The sequence below is a fragment of the Osmerus mordax genome, chromosome 9 (genome assembly GCF_038355195.1).
Source record: "Osmerus mordax isolate fOsmMor3 chromosome 9, fOsmMor3.pri, whole genome shotgun sequence".
Taxonomy (NCBI): Eukaryota; Metazoa; Chordata; class Actinopteri; order Osmeriformes; family Osmeridae; genus Osmerus; species Osmerus mordax.
This window is the reverse complement of record NC_090058.1, coordinates 17,130,290-17,157,525: the sequence shown is the minus strand read 5'-3', so window position 1 is coordinate 17,157,525 and position 27,236 is coordinate 17,130,290. Positions and strand designations below refer to the sequence as shown.

The following is a 27,236-nucleotide window of genomic DNA, read 5'->3' as shown; positions in this document are numbered from 1 at the left end:
CAACATCACAGGTTCTCTGGGGTGTCATGACACGGTATGTGTGTGTGTGTGCGCCTCACAGCAACAGCGCAGAGAGCGCGACCTGAGGAAACAGCAGGAGAGGGAGCAGAGGAGACGCTACGAGGAGATGGAGCAGCTGCGGAGAGAGGAGGAGAGGAGGCACGCGGAGAGAGAGCAGGTACACACACACACACACACACACACCTGGAGAGACAGAGCAGAACCGACTCCCACACATACACGGACCCACACACACTCGCACAGACGCTTTCCGAAAGAACATACACTCGAGCACAGAGAACAAGAATACACATCCTGCAGTACTAACATTTCCATTTGACTTTTTATTTATTTAGCAGACGCCTTTGTCTAAAGCATATCTACATGGAGTCCATATGGAATTTAAAGCAGGAGATTAAGCACCAGAAGTGCATGGTTTTAACCGTATTCTTGTGATTTGCCGGCCGCATTGCAAAGTAACCACATCTCAGCTACCAGGCGCGGTGAACAAAGAAAGATTACAGTCCAATAATGACATCTCAATAGCTGAACTGCAGCTCAACAATAGCACCTAAGTCACAGTAGCTTGTCCGTCTCAATAACAAGAACAAACACACAACCGCCATTGTTCTTTTCCTTTACTGTCTATTCTTCTCCTTCCTCGTTCTGCAGGAAATAACCTCTCAATAATAATAATAGTCTCCCTCTCTCTTTCGTCTCCCTCGGTTTGGAAAGCCAGTATGTCACCGCTCTCTCTTTCTCTCTCCCTCTTCCTTTTCTGTGTTTGACTCCCCTCCCCTCTCTCTGGCCTCCTCTCTTTTCGTTGTCTGACGTCGCTCTGTGGTTCTCTCTCTCTGCGCTGCCGGCTGGGTGTAGGAGTATATCCGTAGACAGCTGGAGGAGGAGCAGAGGCAGTTAGAGATCCTCCAGCAGCAGCTTCTCCAGGAGCAGGCTCTACTGCTGGTAACCCTAGGGGGCGCTACGCCTCCATTCTGCTGCTACACTACATTTACATTGAGTCATTTAGCAGACGCTCTTATCCAGAGCGACTTACAGTAAGTACAGGGACATTCCCCAAGGCAAGTAGGGTGAAGTGCCTTGCCCAAGGACACAACGTCATTTGGCACAACTGGCAACCTTCTGATTACTAGCCCGATTCCCTAACCGCTCAGCCACCTGACTTCCTGCTACGCTCCATCTGTGGCCTGCATGGACCATGTGTTCAACCTCAACCCTTCCCCGCAATGCCCCAGCCCCGCCATTAGCTCCCAGTCCCCAACCTACAATGACCCACTACCCAAGCCCTCCACAGTGCCCCAGCCCCCAACCAGGCCCCCAGTCCCAAGCCCCCAGCCTTTGACCTACAAAGCTCCAGACCCCATCATGGATTTTCCAAAGTGTTGGATGCTTCCAGTATGGAAGTCCAAAGCATTTTCCTCTTCTTGTCCTTCCTTCCCTGCTTCCTGCTGCCTTGTCTACTTCCTCCTTGCTGCTCCCTCTCATCCTCCATCCTTCCCTCACATCCAGAACAGTGTCTGCCATGGCTCATACCAGCGCCCGTCCCCAGTCAGGTGATTGTGCGAGCTGTGTGGATTGGCTTAGGTGTCATTGTTAATGTTCTGTCACATGGAGCGATCCCATTGGTCCGTCTGTGAGTGGCATGTACTTGCTGCATGGTCGGAGCACGGCTGGTCTGTTCGGACAATCTGATTGGCCTTGAATTCGGTATCAATAACTTTCTGTCGGTTTCTTTCTGTTTTCTTTTCTTTAACGCCTGTTTCTGCTCCCCTCCAACCAACTCCCTCGCTCCCCTCTTCCTCCCTGCTTCCCATCTCTCCTCCTCCCTCGCTCCTCCCCCCCCTGCAGGAGTACAAGCGTAAGCAGATAGAGGAGCAGAGGCAGGCAGAGAGACTGCAGAGGCAGCTTCAGCAGGAGAGAGCCTACCTGGTCTCTCTCCAACAACAGCAGCAGCAGGAAGGGAGACCAGCCGACAAGAAGCAGTTGTATCACTATAAAGACTCGGTCAACCCCACCGATAAGCCGGCCTGGGCCAAAGAGGTAACACACACACACACACACACACACACTCATTTGCAATATGTTACTGTTTTCCTGGCCCTTCCGCTTCCTTTAATCAGTATGTTGGAGGTCCAACTCTATGACTAGAAGCTTCTCTTCAGGTGCTGAAGAACTTTGTGGATGGAGTTAAGCTTGGCTAGAAGCCCTCTGGACCAAGATGTTCGGATGATCTTGTTTTTCTTCCATTGTTTTGTTCTTTGTAAACGTGTGTGTGTGTGTGAGCATCTCTTTAACCCTCCTCTGACTTGTTCCAGGTGCTGAAACAGCGTCCAAAGAGTAACCCTCCCATACAACATCAATCCTTCAACCAACCGGCTGCTCCGGCTGCCTCCCAGCCCCATCCCAGGGCCCAAATCCCCAGACCAGGCCCCTCCCACTCCCCCTACCCCCCACAGCCGCCCCCCCACATCCGTGTTTCCCTGGAGACGAGGGATCCCCTGGATCCCGGGCTGAAGCGGGAGATCAGTCTGCAGGTGCGGGAGATGAGAGCACAGAGGGGCCGCAGCCAGGGGCCCAAGGAGCCCAATGAGCCCAAAGGCCCCAAGGAGCCCAAGAACCCCAAGTCGGAATGCAGACAACAAGCAGGCCCCAGGCAGTGGCTCTACCCGGCCACAGAGCAGGACGCTAGCCAGGGGCCAGATAAGCCCCAGGGGCCTCCACCTGGCCCCGGCCCTGTCTCAGCAGCCAAACTGGTTAGTTGTCACAGCCGTCAGAGGTCCCACTCTCCCCGCAGTAGAATAGATGTAGATGTAGACCCAGACATGGACCAGGAGACAAGGGAGGGGCCAGGAGAGAAGGGACGGGACTTCAGGCTTAGGATACTGTCATCCAGCCTGAATGACCTGTCCTACTGCCCCCTCTCTTCCTCCGCCCCCGAATGCTCCCTCCGCCCATTCCTGGCCACTAAACGCCGAGCAAATTCAGACGATCGCCCCAATTACTCTCTGGCAGCTGGAGCGTCCTGTCAGAGTAAATTCCTCCAGATCCCCAGCCCTGATTGGGCGAGGGCGAGGTCAGAGTTCAAAGAGAGGCGCGGCAATGAGCTCGACCTCGCGTCGTCTGCTCCGACGGAGGTGTTGAGGCGGCACATGGCGGAAGACACGCCCCCTGCCTGCCAGCTGATCCGTAGCCAATCATTTGGGGATGTGTGGGAACACCACGACCCCTTCCCCGTCAGCGGTCGAACCCACTCCCACTCTCCTCTCCCCTGGGTGAGAGACTTGAAGAAGATTCTGGGCCTCTCCCCTCGTAGCTCACGCAAGCCCTCCCCACAGACCTCCAGGTCACGAACGCCCTCCCCCTCCAAGCCGGAATCCCTCAGGTTCTTCTTCTCCCCCCTCTGGTCCCCTGCTAGGTCTCCCTTCGGCTCGCAGTCCAAGCTGACAATGCGGCCGGCTGGCTTCTAGTTCCACACACCATATATAGAGTACCATATGCACAGACACACACACACACACACACACACACAGACATCACACACACATACAGACATCACACACACTCACATACACACACACACACACACACACACATACAGACATCACACAGACAACACACAGACATATACTGACAGACAACACAGAAACACAATACACATGAATCCACAGAGTACAATATATACAGACAAATACCGCGTATACAGATGCATCACCTTGATTTCATATGTGTACTTTTTCTGTCTTGTACATAGCGTTACACTATTATGTTTTGACTGTATATTTTACAGTATTTACTTTATTTACCCTCACACACTCACACACACTCTACAATGAATATAGCTAGGACTGGGACCACACAGTAATATCTAGCATTAGACCCCCACCCCCAATTACTCCTCACCCTGCCATGGCCCTCACAAGTCCAAACATCCCACAATACTATACTACGGGGCCGTAAGACTGATGACATCAGGGATGAGCCTTCGTGTCACTTCCTGGACGGTCAGTCAACCAGCCAATTACCTCCAGGCTTGGTGCTGGGTTGGGGCCTATCGGTGCTGGGATCCTCCTCAACTGCTCCTTGCTGTTCAACAGTGGGCCCTCCTCTCCTTTCCATCCCTCCTTCCCTCCATCCCTCCTTCCCTCCATCCTTCCATCCTTACTGTTGGGTGGCAACAGTGTATAGCTGCAACTGTGGATGCCATTAATGACCTCTTCTCTCTCTCTAAGAATCTCCTGGCCTGTGAAAAGATTTTGGGTGCTTAAACAAAAACACACACGCACATTTGTCATCCCAAATGCGAGATGGAAAAACACCCAAAAGCTGTTCTCAATGCAAAGAGAGGTTCTTGGTGAATCTAACAATATTTTCTTTCTGTCTGTCATAGACTTTAGGTTCCGGGACTTCACTCTCTCTCTCCTTTTCTCTCCTTGTTTGCTTGTAGTAGGGCAGCAGTTGATTCTCCTGCTAACCTGTGATTGCATGACTCATCATCCCATCATGCAATGCTCAGACTCTGTCCAACTGTGCCCTTAGACCACTGTAGGGATATGTGCTTGTCCATTAATGATGACATCATCAGCCACCCAGGCACACAACTAACACATCTGATCTATTGAGGATTAACACATTGTGCAGTAGTACAGTAGTTGTTCAGCCTGGGTTATAATCTACAATAATCCCTCCAGATTACTGCCCTCAACGAATTAAAGACTTTAGGCGCACTCCCTCTATGGTCTCTACTGACGTAGTCAGTACAGACCTCCTCCAAACCTTCTGTAAATTTTTATATTGCAAGTGTGTGTGGCCAGCCAGATCATTCCTCTTCCTGGAGAGAAATAATCTGATAATCTGATTATACTGCTCAATGGGGCTCTCTCACACACAGTGCTACACACACACTCACCCACACACACAAACACACACACTGATTTAATGAGTTGGGTTTCACAGTAGTGCCCGCAAAAGTAGATTAAAGATTATTCTTAACCTCATGACTTTGCCATCATTCTAGCTCCTTTACTGTCAATGGGAAACACTGACACACATACACAAACACACACACACACACTAGTGACCTAAGCCTTTCTCAGAAGACTACTCTGTCCAACTCCATCAGAGCTGACACCCTGTAGCTCCACACACACACACCCACACCCACACACACATACAAACTCATTGAAATGGATCGATTCAACACAGCCAAACCCTAATTTCCAAGTCAAAACCATTGAGGCTTTCTATTGGCCAGCTGGGTGGAGGTATGCGGTGTCTAACATGGGTAAACAAAGCTGATTGGGTGGTATAGGATTTAGTGTGTGTGTGTCCTGACCTCCCCCCCCCCCCTCCTGGTGTTACCTGTGGCAGGTGGAGGAGAGGTCTAAACTGAACCGGCAAAGCTCTCCAGCGTTGCAACACAAGATGTCCAACCGTGCGCCCGACCCCTCCTTGCCCCCCCGCTCTGAGTCCTTCAGCAGTGGGGGCATGCAGCCCCCCTTCACCCCCCCCATGATCCGCTCCGTCGAACCCCAGGTGTGTGTGTGTGCGCGTACGGGTGTGAGGGAACATTTGAACATGGGTCTAGGTGTGTACTAACGTTGAGCTCTCTTTTAAAACGCTCCTCTCCCCGATCTCTCTCTCCACACTCCTCTCTCCCTCCACACTCCTCTCCTCTCTCCCTCCACACTCCTCTCTCCCTCCACACTCCTCTCCCTCATCTCTCCCTCCACACTCCTCTCCTCCTCCCAGATGGCTCACCTGGTCCCAGTCAGGACTCACAGCTCAATGTCCGGCTCCCAGTCGCTGCAGGACCAGACAGGTTCCGCCCTGGGGGAGGTGACGGCCATGGGCTCTCCCCGGCCAGAGATGCCCCCCAGGCAGAACTCCGACCCCACATCCGACACCCCCACCCCCCCGCCTCGGGTGGCCAGTCGGGACGAGAGGGACCGGACGGCCTGGTTGAGAGACGAGGCCATGCCCCCCAAGGTCAGGGTGAGCGAGGGATGGGAGGAGGGATGGAGGGAATGGGGAGAGAGAGAGACAGGCTGGCAGACAGGCTTACACCCCCACTGATGTGTGTGTATGTGTTTCCAGGTTCCCCAGAGGACCACTTCCATCTCCCCAGCCCTGGTCAGGAAGAACTCGCCCAACGGAGGCCTAGGACTCGGCCTTCGCACTGGAGGCCAGCTCATACGGGCCAGGTACACACACCTACACATTTAGTACCACACACACACACACACCTACACATTTACTACCACACACACAAATACACACACCTACACATTTACTACCACACACCTACACATTTACTACCACACACACAAACACACACACCTACACATTTATTACCCCACACACAAACACACACACCTACACATTTACTACCACACACACACACACCTACACATTTACTACCACACACACACACACACACACACACACACACACCTACACATTTACTACCACACACACACACCTACACATTTACTACCACACACACACACACCTACACGTTTACTACCACACACACACACCTACACATTTACTACCACATACACACACACCTACACATTTACTACCACACACACACACCTACACATTTACTACCACACACACACACACACACACACCTACAAATTTACTACCACACACACACACCTACACATTTACTACCACACACACACACACCTACACATTTACTACCACACACACACACACCTACACATTTACTACCACATACACACACACCTACACATTTACTACCACACACACACACCTACACATTTACTACCACACACACACACCTACACATTTACTAACACATACACACACACCTACACATTTACTACCACACACCTACACATTTACTACCACACACACACACACCTACACATTTACTACCACACACACACACCTACACATTTACTACCACATACACACACACCTACACATTTACTACCACACACACACACCTACACATTTACTACCACACACACACACCTACACATTTACTACCACACACACCTACACATTTACTACCTCACACAAGGCAAGAAGCAATGGTGAGTGTGTGATCTGACCAGTGAATGAAACGGTGTGTGTGCTCTTATGAGTGTGAGTCCCTATGTGTATCTCATGCAGCTAACGGGTGTGTGTGCTCTGTTTTCCAGCAACCCAGACCTGCGTCGCTCAGAGCTGTCACTGGATGCCGCTCTGCAGAGGACATCGTCCAACTCTTCCTCTTCCTCCTCCCCCTCGTCTCAGGGTGGCTCTGCCGAGCGGAAAGGTACACACACACACACATGCACGCACACAAACATTCCACGCACACACACACAAACATACCACACACACAAGCTCCTTGTCGACTGGGGTGTTCTTCAAAGAGGCAGCAGTGTATGCTGTTCTATCAGTGGGAGGATGTCAGTTCCAGTTCTGCTCCGATCCACTTGTCTGTGCAGCCCAGTCAATATGACGGGTGAGGGTATAAAGAGACGGTAGGGGGAGGGGAGGAAAGGAGAGAGGGGGGGGGGGGAGTAGAGGGGGGGGAGGAGGGGAGATGAGACAGGAAGTAAGACCGATGTAGTGTAATTGGAAGAATGACAGCATCAATTGGTCTAATTTGACATGCATAGACCTCACAAACTCGTACACATGCACTTTATCTGTCGACTTAACATCATTTAACCAATCCCTCAACTTGATCCTTTGATTCATCTGGATTCTTTGTTCTGATCAAGGTCAAGCCCAGCAGGAAGTATTCCCTACTGGAGCCAATCAGGAAGCTAAGCCGAAACAGGAGGAAGGAAGAGAGTCAGCCAGACCCAGCAGACCAGCTGTAAGTACACACATCCACACGGGTGCGCGTGAGTGTGCACACACACACACTCACACACAGTTTCCATACTTGCCTCCAGGTTCCTCTCACATCTCTCTCCTTCTGGCCTCTCTCTCTTCTGTGACTCATCTGTTTCTCTCTTTCCCTCCCTCCCTTTCTCCTCCTCCCTTTCTTCTCCTCCCTTTCTTCTCCGCCCTTTCTCCTCCTCCCTTTCTTCCACTGTTCACCCTTCTTCTCCCAGAGCTATAAGAAAGCCATAGACGAGGTTAGTGACATCCCTGGCCCCTTTCTCTTCTGCTCTCTCTCTCTCTCTCTCTCTCTCTCTCTCTCTCTCTCTCTCTCTCTGTATTTTTATCTCTTTATCCTTTCTCTCCGTCTCTGTGGGCATGGTAGACTTGGATACAGACTTCTGTAGAAGTGTATTCTGTCTATTAAACATTGAAACTGAGGGTGCATCATAGGTGCAGTGTGTGTATGCGTGGGCGATAGATTTACTGTGCGTGTGTGGTACGTTTGTGTGTGCGTGCTTGGGTGCGTGGTAAATTTGTGTGTGTATGTGTTTGTGTGTGTGTGTAAAGGTAGAAATCTAATGACTAATGACAAGATCTGAATCGTGTATCTTTTTCCTGTTTCTTTGTCGTCATGATTACTGGGTCAGGAGGAGCTGGTAAGCCCCACTGTGTGTGGCGGTCCATCCCCCCTGTCTGCATGCCTTGGTTTGGTCCATTGGCTGGGATACATGGGTGGGAGGGACCACTGGCCACTTGGCATGGGGGTTTGATAGAGGGATGCAGACTGTTGCTGCCTTCCTTATCCAAACTGAAGCCAGTATTTGACCTCCAGGTGTTTGTGTGACAGACGTATATCAGTGGTTGACCCCCTTGATGATAATAATGGTTTTTCCCACTCCCTGCATCTATACCCCTCCTCTCTGTGTCAGATGGTTTCTCCCTCCTCTCTGGACTGTGAGGCTCGTACAGAGTACCACCAGTAAGGACTGACCTAGCTATGCTTCCAGGAAACAAAATATTTATCTTCCATCTTTGCTTCCATCCTCCCCCCCCTCCCCCCTGTATTCCCCCCTCCTCTTTCTCCTTCTCTCCCTCTCTTCCTCCTCATCCTCCCCCTCTCTCTGCAGGACCTCAGTGCGCTGGCTAAGGAACTGAGGGAGTTGAGGGTGGAGGAGGGAAACAGACCTCCTGCAAAGGTATGTTAGCTGTGATCCGGAGACGATGATGTTATTGGTGGTGGTGATGATGATGGTGTATGTGATGATGATGGTATTGGTGGTGGTGATGATGATTAGTGACCGCATTGTTGTTGTTGAAGGTGACGGACTATTCGTCCTCCAGCAACGAATCAGAGAGCAGCGATGAAGATGGGGAAACCGTGGGGCATGATGGGACTGTGGCTGTCAGCGACATCCCACGCATCATGTAAGACACTGTGTGTGATTGTGTGTGTGGGTGTGAGTGTGTGTGTGTGTATATGTGTGTGAGTGGAGGGATGGCATTGCTAATCTGTGTCTGTTGAGGTATGTGTATTTCTAATCTGCTGTGTGTGTGTGCATGTGTCTGTGTGTGCGTGTCTGTGTGTGCGTGTCTGTGTGTGCGTGTCTGTGCGTGTGTGCTCCAGGCCAGCGGTGCAGGGCAGCAGTGAGACCTACAGGGGACTAGCAGAGGACTCTCTGGGAGACACCTACAACAACTCTAAAGACAGCACTCTGATGATGAGAGAGGTGACATTTGAGACCTGCACTCACACAAACGTCCACACACAGACAAAACAAATGGTGAAACGTTGCTTGCTCACCTTTCTCGTTCTCTCTCTCTCTCATTCTTCCTCCTTTTCTCTCTCCCTCTTTCTCCCCCCCCCTCTCAGGCGGAGGAGAGGAGGAGGGGGGGTCACAGCGAGAGCAATGGGTTTGGCAACCATGGTAACCATGACAACCTACCTGACCTGGTGCAACAGAGCCACTCCCCATCTGCCACGCCCACATCCGCACTTCAGGAACTCAGTGACTTGGCAGAGGTGAGACGCACACACACTATATACACTACCGTTCAAAAGTTTGGGGTCACCCAGACAATTTTGTGTATTCCATGAAAACTCACACTTTTATTTATCAAATAACTTTCAAAATGAATAGAAAATATAGTCAAGACATTTACAAGGTTAATTATAAGGTGAAGTCAGGTGGCTGAGCGGTTAGGGAATCGGGCTTGTAATCTGAAGGTTACCGGTTCGATTCCGGCTGTGCCAATGACGTTGTGTCCTTGGGCAAGGCACTTCACCCTACTTGCCTCAGGGGGAATGTCCCTGTACTTACTGTAAGTCGCTCTGGATAAGAGCGTCTGCTAAATGACTAAATGTAAATGTAAATTATTATTATTAGATTTTTTTTTTTTTTTTTTTAATATACATTTTGTTCTTCAAACTTTGCTTTCGTCAAATAATGCTCCATTTGCAGCAATTACAACATCGCAAACCTTGGCATTTTAATTCTAATCCTTCTAATCATCCATTAGTCTTCTAAGGCAATTAGGAAACACAATGTACCATTCCAACACATACAGTAATAGTTGCTGGAAATGGGCCTCTATACACCTATGTAGATATTTCATTAAAAACCAGACGTTTCCACCTAGAATAGTCATTTACCACATTAACAATGAACAGTGTATTTCTGATCAATTTAACGTTATCTTCATTGAAAAAAACAGTGCTTTTCTTTGAAAAATAAGGACATTTTTAAGTGACCCCAAAATTTTGAACGGTAGTGTATATTTATGTTAGCTGTAACTGTACACAGTTTGGTACGAGTTCAGCACAACAGGAAAAATCTACAGATCCCAAATTATAGGTTTGTTTTCATATTACGTCTATATATTCCACAGCCTACATTTCATGTCAATCTGTTCACGAAAGTCTGGTCTACTCAACTCTGAAAACGGCTAACATTTTCCATTTGGGACTTTTGAGATATTTGAGCAGTCCTGAGCATTTACAAACTACTGTTCGCTAGCAGGTAGCAGGTCGCCCCGGGAGCATTACTCCCCACACAAAAATACGGACAGATGAGGGAAGATTGTGCAGCGTTTTTGCTAATTTCATGTGATCAACTTCATAATCCATTTCCATTAAAGATTCTGTAAAGCAAATTCCATGATTTACTTCTCAGTACATTATATGCGTGTAAAAGGAGTTCATGAAAGCATGTGCAAAGTTAGACCGTTGAACAGTTTCTCTTCCGTTTTCAGCTCAGGTTTTGTATAGGCGGAGCCAAAACCCGACCTATCTAAATCACAGCGACCTATCTACATCAAATCACAGATGGTTGCATTCTGTTACTCAGCTGGTACGATGCAAAGATAAAGTAATTAATACATAAAAAACTCAGAGACTGCATAAATTCGAGGGGGCGGAGATTCAGCTCCTTCAGGCGACACGCCCCCCCAGTCTCAAGCAGAGAAGACTGCTGATTTTCTCACGATTTCAAAGCCTAATTTAACATACTTGTCGGTGGTTTTCTTTCATTCGAATTTCGATCGGTAATTAACAACACATTCTTCTGTGGTGCGATGAACTTAAAACTAATTTTCTATTCCACTTTACAGGATCTTTAAGTAGAAACGCCTGACTCAGATGTATTCTTCATGCACTGAACTGTGTACAGTCACACCCCTTACATATATGTATACCTGCTCTACCCTGAAACAAGACTGACTGTTGGCTTTCCTGTTTCTTAGTTTGGGTTGGGCGGGTCTAAAGCCTCCTTCACACCATTCGTTGACCCTCGTGTCTATCAAACTTCCCCCAACGATGAGGATGATGAAGATAACTCTGCAGCTGGTGAGTTTAGTCTCCATCCACCTCTGTCATCAACCAATCACGTTTGGAAATAGTTTTCCAGTGACCTATTGCAGCATTCCGGTGTCAGTATTTGAAAACCTAACTGTTCATCCATCCCTCTGTGTTCATCTATCACACCTAGCCATGTTTGCAAATGAGCTCCTGAGGCAGGAGCAGGCCAGACTCAACGAGGCCAGAAAGATCTCGGTGGTGAATGTGAACCCCACCAACATCAGACCTCACAGCGACACGCCGGAGATCCGCAAGTACAAGAAGAGGTTCAACTCTGAGATCCTGTGTGCTGCTCTCTGGGGTGAGACACGGCTCCCTCTTCCGCAGGGACACATGCACTAATGTACCTATTATGGAAGCACAGTTTACATTTCGTCATTTAGCAGACGCTCTTATCCAGAGCAACTTACAGTAAGTACAGGGACATTAGGGTGAGGCAAGTAGGGTGAAGTGCCTTGCCCAAGGACACAACGTCATTTCTCACGGCCAAGAATCGAACCGGCAACCTCCCGAATAATAGCCTGATTCCCTACCGCTCAGCCACCTGACCCTGCCGTTTACTTACATTTAGCTCAACATATAACATGTTTAACCATTCAGTTCTAGTCTAACTCTGTCTCTCTGTCTTTGTGTGTGTGTGTCAGGTGTTAACCTCCTGGTGGGGACAGAGAACGGGCTGATGTTGCTGGACCGTAGTGGTCAGGGGAAGGTGTACAACCTCATCACCCGTCGGCGCTTCCAGCAGATGGAGGTCCTGGAAGGTCTCAACGTCCTGGTGACCATCTCTGGTAGGTGACAACCAACGTGATCTTAACACGACCCTATCACTACCCCTACACAACCTCAACACACCCTCAATACAATACCAACAGAACCCTGACACAACCCTTCTACAACCCCTATACAACCACAACATAACCAACTAACCCCAACAAAACCTCGACACAACCCCAACCTAACCCCAACATAGCCCAGACACAAACTCAATATCAATCTGGCTGAATCTTGATCACAACCTGACCGCAACCTACAACACACCCCGGTCACAACCTCACCACAAATTCAAAAGCATGGCTTACCAACCTTTCTACCAACCCACATGTTCTGAGCCCTGTGCCCCCTGTGTTCGCCCCCCTCCCCCTGACCCTCCAGGTAAGAAGAACAAGCTACGTGTTTACTACCTGTCCTGGCTGAGGAACAGGATATTACACAACGACCCGGAAGTAGAGAAGAAGCAGGGCTGGATCACTGTGGGGGAGCTGGAGGGCTGCGTGCACTACAAAGTTGGTACGTGTTCGAAAGAATGGTTAGAAATCCACATGTGGCAACACACACACTCGTGCAGCACACACAAGGGCTCTAATGTCAAACACAGTCTGTGTGTGGGTCTGAGTTTGGGGAAGGGTGCAATATTTCTCTCTTGGAAGTCGCTTTGGATAAAAGCGTCTGCAAAATGCGTAAATGTAAATATTTACACACAAACACACACAAACACCCACCGTGTGTGTAAATAACCTTATTTAATGCTTTAATCCAGTGAAATATGAGAGGATCAAGTTTTTGGTGATTGCACTGAAGAACTCGGTGGAAATCTATGCCTGGGCACCCAAACCATACCACAAGTTTATGGCCTTCAAGGTAAGATACACACACGCACAAACACACACACACACCAATGGACAAACACAACAAATCATCTCTTTTTCATGCATCTCATCCTCCTTTCATCCCCCCTCCCAGTCGTTCACTGATCTGCAGCACCGCCCCCAGCTGGTTGACCTGACCGTGGAGGAGGGGCAGAGGTTAAAGGTCATCTATGGCTCCAGCGTTGGCTTCCATGTCATCGACGTGGACTCTGGGAACCCCTACGACATATACATCCCCTCCCACGTGAGTTCAAAGCCCCACCTACCTCACCAGATCGATGAGGTCATCGCCTTGTGACAGAATGTCGTAGCTATCCTAGCAGCAGACCACACTGAATTCATTGCGGCTTCTCATGAGACAAGAGGATGTGAACGGTCGATTTCGAGCTTGTCTGATATTTTTGACTCTCTGACTCAACCTGCTCCCCTCTCTCCCTACGTTCTCTTCTGGTGACTCCGTACGTCCAGATGAAGGTGACCATAGATGCATAGATAGATAGATTAGATACCCTTCCAATTAACTTACCTGTAACCTTTACCCTGTAGAACCATAGCCAATCATTTAACCCACACAAGTCATGTCACATAGATAGAACTATACTTATATAATTACCCATCTACCCAAAGACCCATATACACCCATGGATGGATGGATGGATGGATAAATGGGTAGTTTGATAGATATAGATCTATGTGTGGATGGATGATGGAGAAATGGATGAATGAATGGATGTGCTGTGTGGTTGAGTCATATACAGTGGATAACCTGTAGAGTAGAGCCGTAGAACCATAGTTGTGATCCTAAACACTATCTCTATGTTTTTGTAGACGTATCTACGTACGTTGTCAGGTCTTAAACCTTCTGTGTCTACAGTAGCCTACTGTGTTGTATCAGGTCCAAATCCTGTCCTGTACTGTGTCATGTACTAGGTCCTAACCCTGTTCTGTCATGTACTAGATCCTTACCCTGTCCTGTACTATGTCAGGCCCTGTCCTGTGATGTCATGTACTAGGTCCTAACCCTGTTCTGTCATGTACTAGATCCTTACCCTGTCCTGTACTATGTCAGGTCCTGTCCTGTGATGTCATGTACTAGGTCCTAACCCTGTTCTGTCATGTACTAGATCCTTACCCTGTCCTGTACTATGTCAGGTCCTGTCCTGTGATGTCATGTACTAGGTCCTAACCCTGTTCTGTCATGTACTAGATCCTTACCCTGTCCTGTACTATGTCAGGTCCTGTCCTGTGATGTCATGTACTAGGTCCTAACCCTGTTCTGTCATGTACTAGATCCTTACCCTGTCCTGTACTATGTCAGGTCCTGTCCTGTGATGTCATGTACTAGGTCCTAACCCTGTTCTGTCATGTACTAGGTCCTTACCCTGTCCTGTACTATGTCAGGTCCTGTCCTGTGATGTCATGTACTAGGTCCTTACCCTGTACTGTATGTACTAGGTCCTAACCCGGTCCTGTACTATATCAGGTCCTAACCCTGTCCTCTGCTGTCAGATCCAGAGTCAGGTGACCCCCCATGCCATCGTGGTTCTGCCCAAGACGGACGGCATGGAGATGTTGCTATGCTACGAGGACGAGGGTGTGTACGTCAACACGTACGGGCGCATCACCAAGGACGTGGTGTTGCAGTGGGGCGAGATGCCCACCTCTGTCGGTACGTGCGTGTGTGCTTGTGTGTGCGTGTGTTTGCTTGTGTGTGAGTGCGTCTACACTGAGTCTTAATGGAAGGGAAGCGAGTATGGGTTCATCTTAACTTGAATTACATTCAAACCCCAACTCTACTGCTGTATTTTCAAGGGGGTGTTACATGCTACATGAGGGGGAAGAGAGAGTTAACTGTGTATCTCACTGAAGTCCTGGGCCCTGTTTCAGAACGAGGGTTTAGTGAAAACTCAGTTTGTTTTGAGTTTCACAAAGCCTCAGCTTTGGGTTTCAGCTTAACTTTGATTCAGTTATCATGGCAACATACTCTGTAAAGATAACCTGCTCACTGGCAGGTTTTCTTTAACCGATCCTGAGTTTCTCTTCCTCTTGGTGATTCTCACAAATCAGTGCAGCAGTTAAACAGACAAGATTTAACAATATCATCTAAAGTTGCTATTGATGTTCATTGTAAGCATTTAGAAAACTTATATTTAATGAAAATACATTTTCATTACTGTAACCAATTTAAAAGTTGAGCAATCATAAATAACAAAAAATAAATAAATTTGAACTATTTGTATGGCATGCCCTCTTGTACAGATAAGGGGGATCTCATTCTCAAATGTAATAAAAAGCATATTTTAAATTCAAAGAATAATGCCATTACCTCATATTCATATTCATATTCATATTCTGCATACACATTCACATTTTCAATGATGAAACACAAATCATGTTAACCCAGATCTAATACTGCCACCCTGTGGCTGTCAGTGAGATTACATCACATCCTCTGTTGCTGTCAGTGAGATTACATCACATCCTCTCTGTGGCAAGCGAGAGGGAGTTCCCCCCTAGTGACTGTGCTGCAGATTTCAGAAGCTCTGTCTCTTTGTTTCTCCAGCCTACATCCACTCCAACCAGATCATGGGCTGGGGGGAGAAGGCTATCGAGATCCGCTCTGTGGAGACAGGTCACCTGGACGGGGTCTTCATGCACAAGAGGGCCCAGAGGTTGAAATTCCTGTGTGAGAGGAACGACAAGGTGAAGACAGAGTTGTTTTTTTCGTGAAGGGGAAATGTCCTTACATGTACTCAAGACACACAGCATGCACAAAGCAGACACAGCAGACTCAGATATACATAGACAAACACACAGTCCCACTCTGACTCTGACTCTCTCTCTCCCTCTCTCTCTCCCTCTCCCTCTCCCCCTGCAGGTGTTCTTTGCATCGGTGCGTTCGGGAGGAAGCAGCCAGGTGTTTTTCATGACCCTCAACAGGAACTCCATGATGAACTGGTGAAGCTCCTCCTACTCCCTCCCCATTGGTCAGCCCAGCGTTCCATCTGAGACTGAGGCACCAATAAAAACAGCTAGTGGCTGGTATGACGACTACTGCAGTGGCTGTTGAAACACTGTAGAAGATGGTCAACACAGATATACTACCAGGCAGATGAAAGTTGCTGTGGAGCTGATGGAGACCAGGAGGACCGCAGGGATGGCACCTCCTGAGAACACTGCAACTGTTGAACCTCTTTAGAAATGAACCACACTACTCCCCTGATCTCCCTTTCCCCTTTCCTCTCTCTCTCTCTTACGCACTCTCTCTCTCTCTCTTACTCACTCTCTCTCTCTTACACACTCTCTATCGCTCTCTCTCTTACTCTCTCTCTCAGCCCTCCTCGGTTTCCAGGATTGGGTGACCCATTTGAATCTTCTGTGACCTGTTTCAACATCCCTCTGTCCCACTAGGCAAAAGTAATGCCTGTGTCCCTTTAAAGTCAGGTCACCTCTACCATCCTGCCCTCCCAGGTCATCTTTCTCTCCTCTCCTCCTCAAGTCTTTAAATTCTGAAGGTGCTGCATCAGATATACTGTAATATTAAATGAACCTAACAGTTTTTCTGTTTTTGGACATGTTTTCTTTCTAAGTACTAGGATGTTGAGTTGGGTTGACGTCTGAAGCTTGATGATGACATGTACAGCACATTCACGTATCTGAATCGGAAGTATTTGTTGGTCTGTCTGTCTGCCCAATTACCTGCCTGTCTGTATGTCTGTTTGACTTCATGCTGAAATACCAGAGAAAATAATGTGTTCCATACACAAGAGAATCAAATAACCATCAGCTGAAAAAGAAGTATGTTTGTCTGTAAAGAATCATAGTGAGAAGTTCTGGCACCCAATTTGAGTCAATGTCATTCTCTTCTGATTCAAATTATTTTCTGATTGAGTCGTAACTGTTTGTACAGTGCCTAGCATTATGTAAGATAAAATAAAATGCCGGCCAATTTATTATCATTGCCTATTTTGAATTGATATTTTCTTTGGATTATGATTAGATTTTAACACTTTAATTACATTAAGTTAACATTCACTTTAAGATGACCTTGTTGAAAGAAAAAAAATATATATATGAACATGCAGATTATTCACAATCACAATCGGAGTCCTACTCACAGAATGCAGTGCAAAACTGAATGCTGGGAAATGGTGTATTTTGCCGGTGAAGGATGTACTATGTAGTGGAGTTGAAGGTAGGGGTCTTGAAGGTACAGATTAGAGGTCACTGTGTTTGACTGACACTCAAAAATTATATATACACATACTGTCTCTCCTCTAAACCACTATCACTGTCTGGATATAGATTTTTGTTTATATTGTCTTATTTACTAAACAAGTTATTTTTTACAACCATGTCTATACAATCATGTCACAATTTGTTAACCAGAAGTTGGAAATGATTGTTATTACTTGAATGCTTTTGTCCACTTTCATGATATTTTGAAATGTAATTAGCAGTCTTATTTTGTTTTAGGGGGACAGGAGTCTGTCAGGGTTAAAGCAATAAAGAGCTGTGCTGATTAAACTACTGTCTTCCTAGTGAGTGAGTGAGTGAGTGAGTGAGAGAGAGAGAGAGAGAGAGAGAGAGAGAGAGAGAGAGAGAGAGGAGAGAGAGAGCGAGAGAGAGAGAGAGAGAGAGAGAGCGCGAGCGAGAGCGAGAGCGAGAGAGAGATTTGACTTGTTTTATTCTGAAGAGAGTTGGTCCTTGTGTTGAGGACTTTTCTCTAGGAAAGTAACAGTAACACTGTTTTTGAATTATATTGTTTAGAATGAGAAAGTCATTACTTATGTTGAGTTTGGGGTTTATTTGTTTTGTAAAAGAGATACTGTAAGAGAGTAATAAAATAAAATAAACGAGAACATAATTCTGTCATGGTGTCATCAGATTTGTGTGAACGTGTGCGCACCCACATGCCTAAGTTTGGTTGTTCATGTGATCTGTATTCTGGTTTTCTGTGTGCTGTGTATTGTTCCATGTCTGTGCATGTGTGAGTGTGTGTGTGCGTGTGTGCGTGCACAGAAGTGTGTTACTGTGTTTCTGTATCAGCAAAGATACAGCGACCCTCAGACTTTGTCCTGATCAATGGTATATCATTAACTCCTTCCCTAATACCCCAACACAGTCCAACACACGCACGTTCGACTATCACATGGTTGCTTTCATAAGAAATGTCACGCCTGTCAAGTTTGTATCTTCACTGTACACTGTATCATCACTGAACATTGATAATATGTCAAGTATAGGGATTTGCTGTGATTTGGAGAAAGCCAGAGAGAGGAGCAGACAGACAGAATCCTAGAGTTGCTGGAGAGAGTAGACCAGAGAAGAGATGCATGAACAGAGAGAGAGGAGCTGAAAAAGCTCTGAGAGCACTGCTGGAGAGATGAGCTGGACACAGCGGCGCAAGGAGAAAGGAGCAGGGAGAGACCGCAATGGAGAGAGTGCAATGGAGAGCGTGAACACAGCGTGATGCCTAGGGATTGATCATTACCCGGAGATGTGTGTGTGTTTGTGCTGTGTGTGTGGGGGGTGTTATCTCACCATGCAGTGGGGCCGCAGCAGGTCCTGTGTCCAGCGAAGGAGTTGACACTCTGGACCCAGCATGGAGTCAGGAAAGGTAAAGATTTCTCCATTCACACACTTTCGCACGCTTTCCAACACTTTATCACGGGAGATAAAGTATCCAGCTCCTTGATTAAATAAACATCAAACTGTTGTTTACTTCTGTTTATACCTCATCTGATGGGAAAACAGCCGATGTTGTTTGTCAGGCATGTGTATGTTTCAAGATAGTGATTGTGTGTCTGTCTGCATAGCCTCATTAATATGCCCTGCTGTATTGTACAATGACATTTGAGACAAGACTGCTTTACACAGTTAGTCTGGCGAGTGTGTGTATGAGGATATGTGTGCGTATTTGTTTACTTTCATTTAATTACTTTTATTACTTATAACATTGTTTTTATTGATTTTATGTAAAGCACTTTGAGCTGCAATTCTTGTATGAAATGTGCTATATAAATAAAGTCTTATTCATTCATCAAATATATATATATATCTCAAAAACAGATATGTCTGTTTTTGTTCGCGGTTAAGGGTTGGGGATAACGCTGTTTTTGATGGGAGTAAATTGTCGGTCCTCGCTAGAATAGTAAAACAAACTTGCGTGTGTATGTGTTGCAGTTGACAGGTACCCTGGCTCTGGCTGTATTCACAGCAGTCCTAGGCTCTCTGCAGTATGGATACAGCCTAGGAGTCATCAATGCTCCACAGAAGGTGCACACACACACCTCCATCTACACACACATACGACTCCATCTACACACACCTCCATCTACACACACATACGACTCCATCTACACTGACCTCCATCTACACACACACCTCCATCAACACACAAACACGCTTCAATCTCCACTCACCTCCATCTACACACATACCTCCATCTACACAACAACACAATCGAACAAAACGTTGAATAAAAGCCAACAGAAATAATAAATTACTTATCCATGTATTAATTCATTACATATTTGATTTCATGATTCATCAAATAATTAACTCATTCATTCACCCAGTCAATAATCCACATCCAAATTTCTCATCGATGATAGTCCACAAAGGCTTACCTTTACATTCCTGGGAAACCATAACAACAGCCTCAATCTCTCTAGTGGCTGACCATTGCCTAGTGACTGTGTCGGTGACAGCTGTTACTTTCTCTGGGTTAAAGATCATAGAGAGGCATTACGGACGGGCCCTGGGGTTGGTGCCAGAGGAGCGTCTCCTCCAATCAGAGAACAGCACGCTGGTGGAGGAAAATGAAGTACACTCGTCTGTGGTGATGTACTGGTCCCTGTCAGTGGCCATCTTCTCCGTGGGAGGCATGGTCTCCTCGTTCCTGGTGGGCTTTGTGGGGGACCTGAGAGGAAGGTGAGGAAGAGGGGAAGAGGAGGAGAGGAGGATGGAAGGAGGGGAGGAAGAGGACAACAGTGGCATAGATACGAATGACATAAATGAAATAGTGATCCTTGTTTGATATTTGCGTGTGTGTGTCCCAGAGTGAAGGGTATGCTCATGGTGAATGTGTTGGCAGTAGCTGGTGGCCTGCTGATGGGCCTGGCCAATACATGGAGGCCTCATATCATGGTGATCTCTGGACGAGCTGTCATGGGCTTTTACTGTGGTGAGGGGGTGAGGGGGTCCGGGGGAGGGGGTGTAATGGGCTTCTACTGTGGTGAGGGGGTGAGGGGGTCCGGGGGAGGGGGTGTAATGGGCTTCTACTGTGGTGAGGGGGTGAGGGGGTCCGGGGGAGGGGGTGTAATGGGCTTCTACTGTGGTCTGGAGGTCTGGGGATCTGGGAGGGGGTTGTAACTGTGTTTGAGAAAACAGACTATAGTTCAGTCAATGTCATTATTATCTGCTGCTAGGGTCAGCCTAGACTGTAATGAATAATTTAGTACAATAGATGGCCAATAACTCACCTCTCATTCCATGTCTGTGTGTGTGTATGCGTGTGTATTTTGTGAGTGCACCTGTGTGTGTGTGTGTGTGTATGTCTGTGTGTGTGTTGCAGGCCTATCGTCAGGGCTGGTGCCCATGTACATAGGGGAGATAGCTCCTATGGCATACAGAGGAGCTTTGGGGACATTACACCAGCTGGCCATCGTCACTGGCATCCTCATCAGCCAGGTGAGACACACACACACACATTGTCTTGCAAAGGCATCACACTTGGTCTACTGCAGCCTTGAGTAATGATGAGTGATGGTCCATGTCGAATGTTTTACCTAGGTCCAAGTTTCATGTCATTAATCGTTTAGCGCCCGAGGTTACAGGTAACGTACTTGGACATTTCTAAATTGGAGTCAATCTCCCTGACATCTAACCGACTTGTTTCAAGCGTCCCTGGCCTTGCATACACGGGTCAGGGAGTCAGGTGGCTGAGCGGTGAGGGAATCGGGTTAGTAATCCGAAGGTTGCCAGTTCGATTCCCGGCCGTGCCAACTGACGTTGTGTCCTTGGGCAAGGCCAAGGACACAACGTGTCACCCTACTTGCCTCGGGGAGAATGTCCCTGTACTTACTGTAAATCGCTCTGGATAAGAGCGTCTGCTAAATGACTAAATGTAAATGTAATACACGTACAGTAATAACACACATGTCCACGCAACCACACACTCACGCAGGGCCCTCTCGTCATTGGAAATATGTGTTTGTGTGTGCTAGTCTGGTTTAATACATAAATACTACATCATTGTGTTCTCCCAAACACATACCATGACTAGGAGAGTCCCAGCCGAGACAATAACTGGTCTGTCAATCATCTCTTTCCCTCTGTGTCTCTACAGGTGATCGGTCTGGAGTTCCTCCTGGGGAATGACTCCATGTGGCCTCTACTGCTGGGTCTATCCGGAGCCCCGGCCCTGCTCCAGTCCCTGCTACTACCTCTATGTCCAGAGAGCCCTCGGTACCTCTACATACGCAGGGGACTGGAGGCTGAGGCCCGCAAGAGTAATGCTGACTCTGTCTCTCAGACACACACGCATGTGCACTTTTGTATAGTTGAACACACACAAACACAGATATACTGTACACACACACACACACACGTACACAGATATACTGTACACTAGGGGTGGGAATCTTTTGGTACATTACGACTCGATTCAAATCGATTATTGGGGGTCACGATTCGATTTAAAATCGATTCACAATTATTTCGGTTCACGATAATTTTTGTATCTAATTTCGATTCAATATATGCTTACATTTGATTCCAGTTTGCTGTTTAGTGTTACCTGTTTCTATTTGACTGTGATAGGCAGTTAAGTGTTGAAGAAAAAAATCCCAATGCATCAAAACCTTGTACAAGGTAGGTGGTGAAAAATAAGTTATTCATTGGTGACACAAAAATAACTGAAGGGCAATTGCCAGACGTGTAGACAGGTGAGTACGGGTGATGGGAGGCTGATGGTGGTGACGAACGTGCAGGTCGGTGGTTACTGGTGGCCAGGCGGGAGTGAAGGGAATTCCAGGGTGAAGGTACTGAAAAAACAGAGGAACAGGAATCCGATCAGAAGACAAGCAAAAGATTAGCAAAGCAAACAGACTGACTAGCAGACCGATATGGGCTGGCACGCAAGCACCACGTACGAGAACAGCTAATGATCCGGCAGGGACTGGATGTCAGGCCACAGCTTAAGTAGTGTAGTGATGATGATCAGGACCAGGTGTGTTTATTGCTGAAGAGGAACAGGTGAGAGCAGATTCGTTGCCCGGCAACCGGAACGGGGTACGTTCAGGAACGTAACACAAAACGCAGAACAAATCAGACAGACAGGGAAAACAAGCTCAAGGGGAATCGATTTTTTTCCCCCACCCCTACTGTACATACACAAAGCTCAAACAGATACACACAGATACAAACAAATGCACTCACACAGACCTGCACACGTACAAACCACATTTGACAAAAATACACTGTCAGACTTCCTCCCTCTCCCACCCCCATGCATTCTCCTGCAGGTTTACATCGTCTGAAGGGGGAGTACGACCCCACAGCAGACCTGGAGGAGATGAGGAAGGAGAAGGAGGAGGTGGAGAAGGAAGAACAGGTGTCCATCGTCAGACTGGTACGTGCTGCACTGTTGGCTACTACACTGTCAACATGGATACAGAGGACCAGGAACACCACACAAACACAAGCTGCCTGCCTGCCTGCCGTCTGACTGCCTGCCTGCCTGCCGTCTGACTGCCTGCCTGCCTGCCGTCTGACTGTCTGCCTGCCTGCCTGCCGTCTGACTGTCTGCCTGCCTGCCGTCTGACTGTCTGCCTGCCTGCCGTCTGACTGTCTGCCTGCCTGCCGTCTGTCTGCCTGCCTGCCTGCCGTCTGACTGTCTGCCTGCCTGCCTGCCTGCCTGCCTGCCTGCCTGCCGTCTGACTGTCTGCCTGCCTGCCTGCCGTCTGACTGTCTGCAGCTACCTGTGTTGTGTCTCCTTTCTGCCTGTCTGTCTGCAGTGACCTGTGTTGCGTCTGTCTGTCTGTCTGTCTGTCTGTCTGCTGTGACCTGTGTTGTGTCTTGCGTCTCCAGGTGTGTTCGTCTCTGTACAGACAGCAGCTGTTCGTGGCCCTCATGATGCACCTCTCCCAACAACTCTCTGGCATCAACGCTGTGAGTAGCAGAGAGGAGGGAGGAGCAACAGGAGGGGGGAGATGGAGAAAGAGAGAAGGGGGAGGATAGATAGGGAGTGAATGTGTGTGTCTCTCTCTGTGTGGATGTCACCAATGAGTCACCAGACTGACTTTTATAGATTAGATTACAGAATGTTATTGTCCTTGATTGTGACATAAAAAGTATTTTTTTATGTGACACTCATATATTGCAGATTTATGTAATCGAAAGACAATGTTTGTTTTGTTGTTCTCAGATCTTTTATTACTCGACGGCCATATTCGAACGTGCTGGTGTTTCCCAGCCTGTCTACGCCACCATTGGAGTAGGAGTCATCAACACCGTCTTTACTATGGTGTCAGTAAGTGCAAGTCAAATAAAGGCCCCAAAATTTGCCTTGCGCGCTACGCGCCCTCGCATTAAATATCGGACTCCCGAACTAGCACCACATCAAACACAGAATGTGCATGCATTAGCAGGGCAGCTGTGGTGGCGTATACGGGGGCCGGTTCTGGTGAGCCGGTCTGGATCAAAGTCCAGGGCCTATTTATACTCCCAGCCGCCCCCGCAACATTAAGCCCCCCCACCCCCTGATAAAATATGTTCCCGCGGCTATGCATGCATACACACAAACATGCATACACACACACATATACTTTTCCAGGTGTCCAGGTGACAAAGGAATCATGTGACAAAGACAATTCTGAAATTCCAGTTGCACACTTGTAAATAATGAATTCACAAGCATAGGCAAAGGTGATCATTAATTTTCCTGCTTGCAAAGGTTCCAGAAGACACAGTCAACACACACATCCATTCATTGTGTCCACTTCATCTTAACTCGCGAAAGAACCACCCTTGAACATTTTCCACTGTCAACACACATCCGTCCATAATGTCCTCGTAATCTTAACTGAGGACAGTAGTTGATGAGATCTCTGATAGAAGCCTAAATCACGAGCCTATTCACCATCTACTGACATAACATGGCAACTGCAACCCACAATTAATAAAATGATTATGGGGGGTGCCCATTTCCCTGTTATGACCCTCACATACGGACATCATTGACTCTCCTGTATTTATTTATTAAATATATCCTCCCTCACTCTTTTTTTATCCTTTTCTCTATCTCTTTCTTTCTGCTCCCAACCACACGTTTTCCTCATTCTCTCACTCTCCACCTGACCCCTTCGCTCTCTCATTCTCTCTCTCTCTCTCTCTCTCTCTCTCTCTCTCTCTCTCTCTCTCTCTCTCTCTCTCTCTCTCTCTCTCTCTCTCTCTCTTATCTCTCTCTCTCTCTCTCAGGTGGTGCTGGTGGATCGGGTCGGCAGAAGAACCCTGACTCTGATTGGCTTAGGAGGGATGTGCATCTGTGCGGTTGCCATGTCAGTTGGCCTCATCTATCTGGTGAGCAAATCGCATTTCAAGCCCTCAACAGCTTAAGTCATACACTCCTTTCTTCCTCCTCTGACCCTAGTTTCCTGTTCATCCCTCCATCTTGCTTAGTGGGCTGTTAGATATCCTGACTTTCACTTTCTATGTGATATTTTCAAAGCTACTATAAAGTCTACAGTAGCATAGCAAGCATCTTACAGTGCTGTAATAACATCCCCTCTATCACAGCTTGTTATGGTGCAATGGTTTACTCCCCAAAGTGGGTTATCTGTCCCAAACCAATATTTCCTGTCCCAAACCCTGGTCTGTACTCATAGCTGATAGCAACACCACGTCCTTAGTAGGGTTGACATCCCCTGGAAAGCTCACAAACCAATAGACTGTTTGAGATCCCCTGACTGCTTCCTGTTTCCTGTCTCCCAGAACACGTTCTCCTGGATGAGCTACGTCAACATGTCGGCCATCTTCCTGTTTGTGTGCTTCTTTGAGATCGGACCTGGTCCCATCCCTTGGTTCATTGTGGCAGAGCTGTTCAGCCAGGGACCACGCCCGGCGGCCATTGCTCTGGCTGGCTGCTGCAACTGGACTTGTAATTTCATTGTGGGGATGACTTTCCCCTACATAGAGGTATACACAATGCACTCTTTCTCATGTTATTTTCCCCTCACCGACAGTCAACCTATCTCTCTTTCACGGACATTCAAACACATTTAGGCGTTCTTTCCCTTTCTCTCTCTCTCTCTCTCACACACACACACACACACACACACACACACACACACACACACACACACACACACACACACACACACACACACACACACACACACACACACACACACACACACACACACACACACACACATTCACAATCCCCCTCTGATGCTGTGCTGTGGCTGTGTCTCCTGTAGGCTCTGTTGGGTAGCTACGTGTTCATCCTGTTTGCGGTGTTCCTGTTTGGCTTCACTGTGTTCACCTACTGCCGCGTGCCAGAGACCAAGGGGAAGACCTTTGAGGAGATTGCTGCTGTCTTCCAGAAGGGCAGGAAAATGGTTCCTCCAGGCCCCAAGATCTCCACAGAACTGGAGCACCTTAAATCAGCCTCGGATGCCTGAAAAAACACTGTGTGTGTGTGTGTGTGCTCTGTATGTCTATGTATGTTTGAATCATGATGCATTTGTATCTAAGTTCTGTTCTATCTGTGTATAATAGCACATTAATATAAGTTCTCTCGTCACAAACATTGGTCTTCCCCAGCGACTGGAAATGAGGCTCTGATACGGCAGCCATCTTGTACAGTTAATCTACCTGGAGAATACAGATATCCTTAAAACATTTTTTAAGATTTGTACATTTTGTGGGGCTGTGGATTATCCTTGACATACAGTGACAGTCTTAAAGCAATCAAACCCAATAGCAATAAATGTACCAAAGTGTTGATTGATTGGTTAAATTTGTATGCAAATAAATCTGAATAATGGACTGAATAAAAAGTGTTCGATCGGGTCGGGTAATTTGTTGTACATGTAACGCCGATAGGTGGTGGACTCAAAAGCACGACTCCGAATATTCACAAAAAGGTTTTACTGGATTCAGAAGTCAAGGCAGAGAATGACACGAGGTACAAAGAAAACAGGCGCTGTCAATCAGGGTTGGGGAGGTCAATCACAGGCAGGGTGGTGCACACACAGAAAGAACCAAGACATGACCTAAGGAGAGGGGCAGGATGTAACAAAACCATGGTTGCAAAGTGTGGACAGGTGGCTGTCAATGTTTAACCCAGAGGAAATTGAATAAACCAACAATCTCTCCCTTTCTCTCTCTTCCCCCCCCCCAACCTTGCCACCTCCACCCACGTCCCTTTCAGTTTTTTCCACCAGAGCAGAATTAACTAATGGATGCTTGTGTCAACTGACACTCCTGTCTTCTTCTGCTATCTCTTTATGTCAACTGTGCAGCCAACACAGCATGCACCCTCACACATCTGCTGAAGCATACATATTCACCTGAAATGGACATTCACTTCCCTGTCTATGCTAAGCTCTTGTTTTAACATGTTTGGTTTCTATTTTTATTTATTTTTTATATAGAGACAATGACAGTGTGGTATGTGTAAAGGGCCAAGGCAGGGAGACAGCAGGGAGAGGGGAAACCAAGCAGCAAATAGCCCTTGGCTGGAATCAATCCTGAGGTAAGGCCTTGACCGATGTGGTATCTACTCTGTGATTCACTTGGATGCCCCCTGTAAACACATACGCTGTGTCTGATCTGAAGAGTGAGGGCCAACCATTCAG

General features: G+C 47.5%; 2 protein-coding genes across 6 annotated transcripts in view; both read left to right on the top strand.

Annotated features, from left to right (window-relative positions):
* The window catches only part of tnika (TRAF2 and NCK interacting kinase a), a 40,796-nt gene extending 22,901 nt beyond the window's left edge, over positions 1–17,895 (top strand). Inside the window, exons 13-32 of one of the 3 annotated variants that reach the window (XM_067242688.1) lie at positions 62–178; positions 1,867–2,058; positions 5,386–5,550; positions 5,767–6,003; positions 6,112–6,218; positions 7,191–7,306; positions 7,761–7,858; positions 8,997–9,065; positions 9,188–9,294; positions 9,494–9,596; positions 9,740–9,889; positions 11,608–11,710; positions 11,853–12,023; positions 12,367–12,510; positions 12,875–13,009; positions 13,260–13,360; positions 13,463–13,612; positions 14,878–15,037; positions 15,932–16,071; positions 16,247–17,895. In XM_067242688.1, the coding sequence (XP_067098789.1) occupies positions 62–178; positions 1,867–2,058; positions 5,386–5,550; positions 5,767–6,003; positions 6,112–6,218; positions 7,191–7,306; positions 7,761–7,858; positions 8,997–9,065; positions 9,188–9,294; positions 9,494–9,596; positions 9,740–9,889; positions 11,608–11,710; positions 11,853–12,023; positions 12,367–12,510; positions 12,875–13,009; positions 13,260–13,360; positions 13,463–13,612; positions 14,878–15,037; positions 15,932–16,071; positions 16,247–16,330 (2,649 nt within the window). In that variant the 3' untranslated portion in view covers positions 16,331–17,895. Of the gene's footprint in view, positions 1–61; positions 179–1,866; positions 2,059–2,333; positions 3,531–5,385; positions 5,551–5,766; positions 6,010–6,111; positions 6,219–7,190; positions 7,307–7,760; positions 7,859–8,996; positions 9,066–9,187; positions 9,295–9,493; positions 9,597–9,739; positions 9,890–11,607; positions 11,711–11,852; positions 12,024–12,366; positions 12,511–12,874; positions 13,010–13,259; positions 13,361–13,462; positions 13,613–14,877; positions 15,038–15,931; positions 16,072–16,246 lie in introns of those variants that run through there. The other 2 variants (XM_067242687.1, XM_067242689.1) reach the window with 2 other exon arrangements.
* Positions 17,896–18,927: 1,032 nt separating this feature from the next.
* On the top strand, positions 18,928–26,442 carry slc2a2 (solute carrier family 2 member 2). 3 transcript variants are annotated; one of them, XM_067242690.1, is made up of 12 exons: positions 18,928–18,988; positions 19,555–19,647; positions 20,105–20,304; positions 20,433–20,557; positions 20,948–21,063; positions 21,722–21,884; positions 22,899–23,005; positions 23,464–23,544; positions 23,801–23,905; positions 24,853–24,954; positions 25,366–25,569; positions 25,854–26,442. In XM_067242690.1, the coding sequence occupies exons 1-12, from the start codon at positions 18,974–18,976 to the stop codon at positions 26,055–26,057; spliced, it is 1,515 nt and encodes a 504-aa protein (XP_067098791.1). In that variant the 5' UTR covers positions 18,928–18,973; the 3' UTR covers positions 26,058–26,442. The 3 variants fall into 3 exon arrangements, with proteins under 3 accessions (XP_067098791.1, XP_067098792.1, XP_067098793.1); XM_067242691.1 differs by lacking the exons at positions 18,928–18,988; positions 19,555–19,647 and having other exon boundaries at positions 20,283–20,304; positions 20,468–20,557; XM_067242692.1 differs by lacking the exons at positions 18,928–18,988; positions 19,555–19,647 and having other exon boundaries at positions 20,290–20,304; positions 20,471–20,557.
* Positions 26,443–27,236: the final 794 nt, after the last annotated feature.

Excerpts from the sequence above, each read along its gene's own strand:
- slc2a2 (XM_067242690.1), top strand. Across the intron at positions 21,885-22,898 it reads GGAGGCTGAGGCCCGCAAGA|GTTTACATCGTCTGAAGGGG; the intron begins GTAATGCTGACT and ends ATTCTCCTGCAG. Across the intron at positions 24,955-25,365 it reads CAGTTGGCCTCATCTATCTG|AACACGTTCTCCTGGATGAG; the intron begins GTGAGCAAATCG and ends CCTGTCTCCCAG.